This window comes from Zingiber officinale, chromosome 1A (assembly GCF_018446385.1).
Source record: "Zingiber officinale cultivar Zhangliang chromosome 1A, Zo_v1.1, whole genome shotgun sequence".
NCBI lineage: Eukaryota > Viridiplantae > Streptophyta > Magnoliopsida > Zingiberales > Zingiberaceae > Zingiber > Zingiber officinale.
Window position 1 is genome coordinate 140,751,082 of NC_055987.1, and position 11,854 is coordinate 140,762,935.

At 38.9% G+C, this 11,854-nt stretch overlaps 1 protein-coding gene across 1 annotated transcript; it reads right to left on the reverse strand.

Annotated features, from left to right (window-relative positions):
• Positions 1–163: 163 nt before the first annotated feature.
• Positions 164–6,737, reverse strand: LOC122036113 (mitochondrial-processing peptidase subunit alpha-like). The gene is made up of 13 exons (XM_042595329.1): positions 6,587–6,737; positions 4,619–4,864; positions 4,225–4,521; positions 3,964–4,131; positions 3,409–3,576; positions 3,224–3,304; positions 2,996–3,062; positions 2,751–2,848; positions 1,932–2,004; positions 1,782–1,852; positions 1,653–1,702; positions 559–671; positions 164–466 (listed from the first exon to the last, which is right to left on the reverse strand). Exons 1-13 carry the CDS (start codon positions 6,623–6,625, stop codon positions 414–416), a joined length of 1,524 nt encoding a protein of 507 aa, XP_042451263.1. The 5' UTR covers positions 6,626–6,737; the 3' UTR covers positions 164–413.
• Positions 6,738–11,854: the final 5,117 nt, after the last annotated feature.

Genomic DNA, 11,854 nt, shown 5'->3' on the forward strand with positions numbered 1-11,854 from the left:
ATGTTTGTATACACAGTAGTGTCCTATTTTCAGACAATTAAATCCTTGAAGGTTTGAATGGTAGATCTGCCATTTTTCGTTGTACATGGCGTCCACAAATGCTAAACGACTGGGAGGTCCACAACCGACAGTATGCAATAGCTGCCGACATGAAATATTGATCTAGTGACCTCAATAAACAAGATTAAAATTTCATTAAAAACAGCACGAGCAAAGAAAAGAAATCCAAAATGTAGAACGAGTACATGAATTCGGCTCAGCCCTTTTGAGAAAGAAGTTTGATGAATTTAAATAGTGAGGATCTTAAATAGTGAGGATCGCAATCGATCAACTACAAATTATTGAGCAATGTTACTGCCCCTTCACAAGATGAAATAGCAGCTCTATCTGCAGCTTCTAAACTGCTAAAAGATTCACTTGGAGTGGAATTTGCGGCTGATAGACTCGTAACTTGGAACATGGATTACTACAAGAAAGTAGCAAGATAATTATGAAATATCATAGTGAAAACAATATACATATACACTTTCTGTACACTAATTGTTAATTGTAACATACCATCTCCCCAAGATGCCATTGTAAGTGGGGAAGCTATCATCTTCCGAGAAAGGGAGGTAATGTCTTCCAATGTTATTTTGTCGACAGCGTCTAAGAAAAACTCTACTGGTTTCCTGCCAAGTCAAGAGAAAAGCCGAAAGGAAGATGCATAAGACTCCAGATAAAATGACTGGATTGGAGACTGCATGTACTCTACTTAGTAAGGTTTCCGTGCATATGCATATGCAAACCTCACTAAACTAACTATTTAGAAAAAATTATCACAAAAAAGCAATTTACACTTCCATCTGATGAAAATTAAAAGAAAATCAAATGCAAACTTCCAATACTCACATATAAGAAAGCCAAACTTACTAGTTAGATTCACTGGGTGTATGTTAGTTGCAACAATATTGTAGGTTTAAATAGAGAGTTTTCAGACTCTCAAGTGATTGCAGTGTGCATGTTAGGCTAAAAGTAAAATAAAGTAATGAGCAAGAAGGAAATAACATATTCAGACGTGTAGCAAAGACAATAATGCTAAGATGTGTGCATAAAGTTGTTAGAAAAATAGAATCAAAAGTCCTACTTGCAGAGACAATTAAATGTAGCTATTCAAATGAAAGGAAATAAGTTAGGATGGTATAATATGTTCATCATGACCAACAAAATCTATTATTAGACAAATTAAATAAATTAGAATTGAAAATGTCAAAGCTTAAAGGAAGACTAAAGATTGTCCGCGTGAAAAATTCTATAATATTTGTCAGCGTGAAAAATATTGAACTCAAAGAGTGTCTTCCAGAACTAATTACAGTTTCCGAGCAGAATAATGGTATAAAAACATTGACAGAAATCATTTAAGTTTCAAACTCCCGTGCAAGGAGTGGGCACTAATTTTTCCAGTTCTAGAATTCCTTATCATGAATGAGGATCCATTCTCCAGATAGGTTTGGCATGCCATTATACCAAAGTTTAAGATATCATTACGTTTCAGAGTTTCAACACTCAGCTAAACCAGTATAGTTTGGATACTGTATTGTCAACAATCAGCGGGATTTGACATGCATTAAAATAAGACATATGAGTACATTCAAATCATGTTTAAGATATACCTCTGCCCATAAGTCAAAATCTGTCGACCAATATCTTCAGATGCCACCATCTGCAGGGAAAAAATTGTCAAAAAAGGTGAAAATAAAAAATAAAGTATTAAATCTTGCAAACAGGAAAACAAATGTTACTCTTGATTCCAGATTCATCAATATCGCAGACTTGGTTGACTGTTTAGCCCGATCCAGTTGTACCTGATCAACTTTAGAAAGGAGAAAAACAATTAAACAAATTTGGAATGACTCAGAAGTATTAAAAGAACAAGAAATAAATAAGAAAACCTTGGCCAGGAGTTGCAATTGCTAGGAGTTCTCGTACAGCCAAATCAATGGCTGTAGAAACAAAATCTGGACTCTGTTGGGGAGAAACAAATTATTAGCAATATTCTCTAATTTCAGGGAAGAAAAATATAAGTGTGCAAAAGGGCAACAATTGTGTCAATTCTGTTTGTAAATCAAGATCAATTTGACATGGAAGCAAAAGCACAAGACTTTCACAGTATTGTACAGTACAAGAAATGGAAATGAAAGGATCCCATGTACACAAGTTTTTGTTTCTTATTTATATTGATGAAGAGTATGAACCATTATTACATTTAATATAACCTATTTTTTGCTGTCAACTGACTCCTGTAATTTTGATCCTTCAGATTTTTAATTTCCTTTTCTAATGCTTGGTCACGTATTAACATGATACATATCATATTTACTACAATTAAGAGTATTATTCTTAGGAAAATTTGTATATATGTGCAAAACTTCTGTCAGCACTTCTCCCCACTGATTGAGCAACACATTTTGAGGGTTTAATCTTCAATGCCATGAATGTGCTTTCTCCCTTCAGCACACTGAAGCTACTCAACTTGCATAGAAAATTCATTTTCACCATAGAAATTCAAAGTTTTATTCACTAATACATAATAATCAACGTTCAACATCAACACGTATATTACAAACTCAAGATAACTTCTCATAATGGCAGATGGCATAAAAAATTCATCAGTCATAATTCTCAAATATGATGAACAAATTTATTAAAAAAAATATTAGATAAGTCACAGATGTCAATAGTCGGAAAGAAAAAATATTGGTGTCACTCACAGTGGTGGCATGGATCCCAAAAACTCCAGTATCGTTGTAGATACTGTTAAAAGCAGTAAACGATTGAATTTGTTGGAATTCATTTAAGATACGAAGATCTGCAAAAGCAAATTACATCAGAAAGTTGAAAATAAAGGGATAAGAGTAATTTTCGACTGTTTTTCTTGGGTAAGGTGTAATACAAACCAAAACAAAGAAGCCAACTTAAGCATGATGGAACAGAATCATTCTAGGCAATAACTTACATAGGCGAGAGTACATCCCCTTTCCAGGACCTCCAGCTGAAAAAGAGCCTCCTCCTCCCATAAGCATCTGATGATGAAATGGGAGAATTATTTTCAGACAATTTCATAAATTGCAGTATCACAATGATACAAAAGCTTAACACGAAGAGGAAACAAGATGAAGAACAAAAATGGAAAACAGGTTGATTGTCACTATAACAATCTGGAAACTCAAGTATGCATTTCAACCTGAAGCACAGTAAGTGTTGTTGCATCTTTATCCTGTCGCCAGCCACCAGGTACTTCGAAAGCAAGTGCAATATGTGTTCTCTGCCCAAGAACAGGGAACAAACAAATGAGCAACCATATGAAGTACTCATATAGTAAAAGCCTCCACTGCATGAATCATAAAACAGACATGACAAAATACTAACATCAGAATCTGCTTGACACCGGTAGTCTCCTCCAACATAAACAGATTTTGGTTCTTCATGGCGAAGTACTTTGGGAACGTCTGATAATAGTGGTTTGGCAATGGATACCAACTCTTCATGTTCAACTCCTGAAGCCGCAAGGACAATCCTAGAAGCTGTATAGTTCTCCTATAATTTCCACAAGAGGCAAAATATAACGGGTAAAAAGTCAAAGAAATCCATGAGGTTGAAAGATTGGTATGTGAAATCTTATAAGACTACCAGTATCACCCACGGTTGGCTTGGTAATGATGGCAATCTTTAACAAAATATAACTATCTAATGGAGATCAATTTACTATGTTCATACTTCATACTAAAATGTTTTCCTCCTGTTGAAACAGGTTTTATCCATATACATAGTATTTTGAAATGGTTTTGTATAGTAGTAAATTTGTATGAGCATTTGCTATAATAGCATACAAAGTTCAGCTTCACTATCAAAATTTTGAAAATTTCAATTCAATCGCAGATTTTAAAATTTTTGAATATTAGAACATAAGTTACTCATACTTACTGCAACAAACTCCTCTAAAATACCACTATTTAGCCTGTTTATTGCAGATTCTGTAGCCATAAGAGGATTTGCCAATGCACCAGAATAACCAGCAGAGTGAATAGCCTCCAAGAGCAAACCCTGGGGATTGTTAGATATTTCTCCTATCTCTGCTTTGATTTTTTGCAACTGCATTAAGCCATTAACAAGCCAAAAACATATCAACATCTTTCACCAAGAAAACAAGATAAACCGGTAGCATACATTGCTAAGATTAAATACCTGCTCATTAACCTCCCAATCTAGGAACACTGCATTCCTAACACAATCAATTAGCACCTCAACCATCTCAGGCATATAAGTCTTCAGAGCGTCATAAGTGTAACCCATCTGTTCGCGTGAAGCAGAGGCTGTAACATTGCCACCAATTGCCTCTACTTCACGCACAACACGCAAATGGCTCCTGTTTGTTGTGCTCTTAAAAGCCATGCGCTCTAAGAGATGTGTAGAGCCTGATGATAAGGGTGTTTCATACACAGAACCACAATCAACATAGAGCCCTAGTGAGACAGCTGGGTTCTATCAATCAAAATCATCCAAGTAAAGATAAATTCAAGAGCTAAGTAAAATCTTAGTGAAAAAACAAAGAAGGCATTCATCATTTTGTTGAACATACTGGTGATGTTTCAGAGGCAATCTTGACACCATTAGGAAGAGTTGTAATTTCTGTCTTCCCTGGCTCTAAATAATCAGGCAAAGCTGGAGGAAGTGCCACATTGGGAAGTGGAAAATCTAGCGGAGGAAGTTGGCTAGACTTTTCTCCTGTAAGCCAACTAAAAAAACCACCAGATGACTTTTTTGCAACAGTTGTGCTTGCATACCTAGCTGCCTGATCAAATAGCACAGTGCCACCTGCATGATTCTGACAAGCAAGTTTGTTTCTAAGTCATTGCAGAATGTAGTAAAATTAATAAAATAAGAGACCTAGATGGTTCTGGTGGAAGATTTCTTAAAACTTATTTTGGAAGAATAGGAAATTTAACAAAATATTTTGTTATTTAAAAGCATGGTGGCATTAAACCAGAATGCAAGGTGAGAGTTAAAAAAATAGAACACTACAGAAAACAAAGAGAAACACAACTGGCATTGAAGTTGAACTAAAAATTTGTAACATTAGTTACACATCAAATTTTTAAGAGAAGACATCACGCCATGGATAGTCCTCTGTTCAAGACCTAATGAAAAAGGTATCAGTCATGAAATCTCAGCAAAGAGAGTAAGGCTGCATATATTGGCCCTCATCAAGACACTGCATTTGAGCATTCTGACATTTTTATATTTTTCTTCAAAATTCTTAATAGTATAAATTATGCATGCTGCCCTTGGGGTTTGGACTTTGGGGGAATTTAATATAAACCTTTCAATTTCATAAACAGCCATTTTAGTCCCTATGAAAAAGAATATGCCATGGAAATTAAGTTGACAAATAGTATAAATAAAAAGTTCTGAAAAAGTCATACAGCATTTAGTTTAGACAAAAAAAACAAGAATAAGAACAATGAATTTTTTTGATGATTTATATTTTATGTACACATTTGAAATGGAATTAAAGAGGGATTAAAGCAGTGATTTTAAAAATGGAGGACTTAAAATTCCAAAGGATACATTTAAGATACCTTCTCAATAAAAACTGGTTATGATAACTCTGCATTGAGGCACAGGGGTTGTTGTTATTTGTTTCAATATAGTTCAATTGTGAGAGGTACATTTAATATGATACAACAACAATAGCAACCAAGTTTTATCCCACTAAGTGGGGTCAGTACATTTAATATGATAATTGAAAAAAAAAAATAGCCAAATGGACAAAGAAATCATCCAGTCTATCTCTTGAATGGATTCCACCATAATACACATTGCATTATTGTAGTACACTCTTTCAGGAACCTTGTTAATTCTTGAAACAAAATCATCAATCAGTGGTAGGAGATTCAAAGAACAACAAACAAGGGAACATGTTTTGTCATAATTTATCTACTATTTATAGATATATGAATTTGAGAATTGAAATAGTAAATTGTGAAATTATTGAGTGCGAATTAATTTAAACTTATTTCAAATTTGAGATAAATGTGAAGATTATTGAATGGATAATTTTTTCTTTCTAATTAGGTTTGCTTGCTATGAGGGTTGATTTAGATCAAAGATGTCATTGAGGCCAAAACCCCTGATGAAAACCAGTGTATAACAAGTGGTTTATTATAAATACACACAAATGGAGGATAGAGGGCTACTAAGCAATTCGGAGATGAAGATGAAAACAGAGGCAACAAGCGAAGGAAGAGGCACTACGAGGAAATTAAGGTTTCTTAGGCAATCCAATAGTCCTTAATGTGTTCATGGAAGCGAGGAACTAACGTCAAAGAAAGAATCGCTATGTCAAACCAAGTTCCAACACCTTTTAATGAGAATCATAGTGCAAATAACAAGAACTGGATGTGATCTAGGACATTAGACATCAGTGCCAAAAAAAAAAAAAATAGACATCCCATCAACTGAAACCAGTTCAACGGCCAAATAAAATGTAGAATGAAAATAATAATAATAACTACTTTGAGTTAGGGTTTTTGCTCAGAAGACCAACCTTGATAGACCCAAGCCGCGATGAAGCAATTCGGTACATGTTTTTATGGATGTTTTGCCTGATGAACGAGGGCGGCGAGGAGGGACGAAACGCAGGGCGAGCTGCCGAAGCAATGGGAAGAACGGAGGCGAGCCGTTTTATACATCTCGAAAATGAAGGGTTAATTGTACTGCACTGGTTTGCCTTGGAAATGGGCTGGGCCGCCCACTACAGAGCAAGGCCCAGACCGGACGCATCTACGTGGCCTGCGGCCCGGATCAGATTAATGAGTGATGTAGAGTTTTTTTTTACGCGCATTTTTCTACCGTACGAGGAGAGGCGAAGTACGATATGGAGACGGGGCACCGGCGAGCGCGACGAAACGCGAAGAGGGCGGGGCTGGTAGCGGTGGGAGCTGTAGCGTTCGCCTATCTCTCCTTCCAAGTGGGCTTCAAACCCTACATCGAGCGGGTTCAGGAGGCCATGGACCGCCCCCAGCAAGAACGCAGCGGTGAGGCAGATCCACCGTCTTCGCCTCCAGATGCTTCTTCTGTTGAATATCGCCGGTGATGAACGGCTGTTTAGTGCCTGTAGCACATGCCCCCGGTGCCATCTTACATTCTCTCCTTTTTTTGTCATGTCACTGTAAACCGTAACTTCATTAGACCAGATCCATTTCGATGTAACTTTTCATTTTCCGGCATATAGGATCAAACTTTTGCTTTCTTCTGATGTCTTTTACAATCTTTACCTTTCTACCGAGAACCACCACGAATGGTACTATGGCGTCTGCTAGCAACTATGATCATGCACTGAGAATAATCAACAATTGACACCCACTTGGGAAAGCTTTCACTCAATACGTTGATTGCCTCAATTGCTTTAGCCAGTCACTAATACAATCGAAGTAACATTATAAGTAACCCAAAGATACTTTACTGTTTACATACTTTGTTTGCCTTTATGCTGCAAGTAGACATTTATTGTTCTAAAATCTTTGCGGTCAAGAACCTGAAGGAATTATAATTAAACAATAACAGTTTGACTTATGCAGGATGTCCTGGATAGTCTAAACTCATTCAGAACATGTACCTCTTGAGCCTGTGCTGAATAGTAGATGTTCAATTGTAGCAAAAGGTGATTACACTTGTTCAAAGCAAAACCTAAAATCTCGTGTCGAGAGATACCACGAGTTAGGCCTTTATATAGAAAAGAAGAGATACACCAAAAGACAAAAAAATACCCCTTTACTTATTCTAACATTACTTATTCTAACACTCCCCCTCAAGCTTGTGAATATAGATCATATACACCAAGCTTGTTACATATGTAGTCAATCCGGGGACCTCTAAGTGATTTAGTGAATATATCTGCTAGCTGATCATTTGAGTTGACAAAACTAGTAGATATTTCTCCAGATATGACTTTCTCTCTGACAAAGTGACAGTCAACTTCAATATGCTTTGTTCTCTCATGGAAGACTGGATTTGAGGCAATATGCATAGCGGCCTGGTTGTCACATATGAGTGACATTTGTGTAACATCTTCAAACCTTAGTTCCTGAAGCAACTGTTTTAACCATATAAGTTCTTGACTAGCAATAGTCATAGCTCGATATTCTGCCTCTGCACTGGATCTTGCCACAACATTCTGTTTTTTACTTTTCCAAGAAATAAGGTTACCTCCGACAGATATACAAAACCCAGAAGTGGATCTTCTATCAGAGGGAGATCCTGCCCAATCTGCATCAGAATATCCTACGACTTTAGTATGTCCTTTGTCTTCATATAAAAGACCCTTTCCTGGTGCTCCCCTGATATATCGAACAATGCGAGTCACTGCATCCCAATGTTCTTTGCATGGAGAGCTAAGAAACTGACTTACTACACTCACTGCAAATGAGATATCCGGACGAGTGACAGTAAGGTAGCTTAGTTTCCCTACCAATCGCCTGTACCGTTCAGGATCTGAAAGAGGCTCCCCCTGATTTGGTAGGAGCTTACATTAGGATCCATGGGATTGTTGACTGTCTTTTTGTTTAACATTCCTGTTTCTTCCAGAATATCCATTGTATACTTCCTTTGGGATATAATGATTCCATCTTTAGACTGTGCCACTTCTATCCCTAGAAAATATTTGAGTTTGCCGAGATCTTTTGTCTGGAAATGTCTGAAAAGATGTTGTTTTACTTGTGAAATCCCAAGATGATCATTACCTGTGATGACAATATCATCAACATAAACCACTACATAGATGCAACCAGTAGATGAGTGGCGATAAAAAACAGAATGATCAGCCTCGCTTCGAGTCATGCCAAATTGTTGAATGACAGTACTAAATCTACTGAACCATGCTCTGGGTGACTGCTTGAGACCATATAAAGATTTCCGCAAGCAACATACAAGACCAGAAGACTCCCCCTGAGCAACAAAACACGGAGGTTGCTCCATGTAGACTTCCTCGAGCAGGTCACCATGTAAGAATGCATTTTTTATGTCCAACTGATGAAGGGGCCAATGGCGAATTGCGGCAATAGACAGAAAAAGACGCACAGAAGACATCTTGGCAACAGGAGAAAAGGTGTCCCCATAATCCAATCCAAATACCTGAGTATAGCCTTTAGCAACAAGATGAGCCTTAAGCCGATCAACCGTGCCATCTACACCAACCTTCACCGTAAACACCCATCGACAACCAACCACCGACTTCCCAGGAGGTAGAGGAACGAGGTCCCAAGTCCCACTGCTCTGTAAGGCACTCATTTCATCAAGCATAGCCTGTCTCCATCCAGGATTGGCAAAGGCATCACCTGCAGTCTTTGGAAGAGAAACAGACGACAAGGAAGAAAGACAATAATAATAGGAAGGAGAAAGACGATGATAACTCAAAGAAACATAGTGAGGAGAAGGATTACGAGTGGAACGCATACCCTTTCGAAGTGCAATAGGAATATCAGAGTCAGCAGATGGGACCGGAGGAACTGGCGAAGGACTTGGCTCCAGAGATGTGTCTACGACAACATCAGTGTTGGTCGGCGGCAAAGCAGAACGGGAACGACGCTGATAAACCTGTAAAGGAGGAGACGAAGCTGGGGATGACAGAGACGCCTCTAGGGGACAAAAGATAGTCACTGGTGTCGGTGGAGAGGGAGAAACCTCGGGCTAGGAAGCGGAAGGGTCGAAAATGAAACTGAATCAAAGAATGTGACATCAGCAGAGATGAAGTACCGACGAAGAGTAGGGGAATAACACTTGTACCCTTTTTGAGACCGTGGATACCCAAGGAAAACACACTTATGAGACCGGGGAGAGAGTTTATCAATGCTAGGGTCAAGATCATGAGCAAAGCATATAGAACCAAAGACCCGAGGTGGTAAAGGATGAAGAGGATGACGAGGGTAAAGGATATGATGTGGTATTTTGCCCTGAAGAGTGGATGAAGGCATGCGATTGATGAGATAACATGCGGTGAGTACGACATCACCCCAAAACTGAAGAGGGACATGAGAATTTTCCGAGTGGTCTCAAGGAGATGACGATTCTTGCGTTCTGCCACTCCATTCTGTTGTGGGGTATGAGGGCAAGATGTGTGATGCAGTACACCATGGGATGCCAAGAAAGAACGAAACTGAGTAGAAAGATACTCACGTGCATTATCACTTTGCAAAGTACGAAGAGAAATACCAAACTGAGTTTTTATTTCATGAAAAAAAGATTGAAAAATAGAAAACAATTCTGAACGCTCCTTCATCAAATATAACCATGTACAACGAGAGAAATCGTCTATAAAAGTAACAAAATATCGTGATCCCAATGTAGAAGGAACACGACTCGGACCCCAAACATCAGAATGAACCAAGGCAAAGGGGGACGTAGCCCGACTCACAGTGCGAGGAGAAAAAGAACTACGAACATGCTTACCTAACTGACATGACTCACAAGACAAAGACTCTAAGTGAGAAAGACTAGGATGTAATTGTTTCAATTTATCAAGACCTGGATGCCTCAACTGAGCATGAATAAGAAGTGGAGATGCCGTCGCCGAACCAACAAGAGAGGGTTGTTGAAGCTGATAAAGACCATGAGACTCACATCCGAAGCCAATCATCCTCCCCGTACTCCGGTCCTGTAAGGAGACAGATGTTTTAGTAAAAGAAATGACACAATCAAGAGACCTAGTAAGTTGACTTATTGATAACAAATTAAATGGAGCTCCGGGAACATAAAGAACATTATGAATGGAAAGAGACGAAGAAGGATGAACAATACCAATACCCTGGGATTGAGTTTGGGAACCATTGGCCATGGTGACCATTGGTAAGTAACCGGAAGTAGTAAGAGAAGAAAATAGGGAATCATTACCAGTGATATGATCGGTGGCCCCTGAATCAAGAACCCAAGAATCTGAAGAGTGAGATATGCCAGCAAAGAAATTACCAGCATGTGCAACAGTAGCAGTGGAATCAGAAGCCTGTCGATCCTCAAACCATTTTAGAAAGTCATTATAGGAAGGAAGTGGGGTCGGCTCCGGTGTTAATTGTGAAGCAGAAGCTGCGGAAGCAACAGAACTCTGAATAATCTGAGCAGCGCGAGGCGGTCGGCCATGTAAATTCCAGCACTTATCAATCGTGTGTCCCGGTCGGTGGCAATGATCACACCAAGGACGCCCTTTGCCACCCTTGTGAGGTGGAGGTTTGTTGTTGCGTCGAGAGACCAAAGCCGACGAGTCAACGGACACTGAAGGAGGCATTGTCAAGACTTTGGCCGGGACACGGAGGAGAGTCGCCCAGGTATTGTCCATGGTAGCTTCGGTGGGGCTGCCTAGGATCTGATCACGAACATGAGAATAATCTGTGGGCAAACCATATAAAGCCAGAGACATAAAAAATTTCTTCCGATTTTCAAGCTCTTCAACAGGAGTGGCCGCAGGCGGTAGCAATTCATTAAAGTCACAAAGAAGACTAGAAACCGAACCGAGATACGTTGACATTGAATCCTTAATCTGATGGGCACTGAGAATGGTCATGAGATCTTCACAAACCTGATAGAGTCGCCGAGAGGTGTTTGTAAAGAGTTGTTGAGCCTGTGTCCAAACGGTTTTGCAGGTTTTGTGAGTACGAAAGACATTCCTAAGAGATGGATGAATCGTAGCTCGGATAATACAACACAACTGAGCGTCAATTTTCTTCCATAGAAGACGATCGGCAACTAGAACATCTTCTTCAGTTTGAGTGAGATGTGTCTCATATCCCTGTCCAACAAGCCAAAGCTCAATGTGAGATGCCCAAGA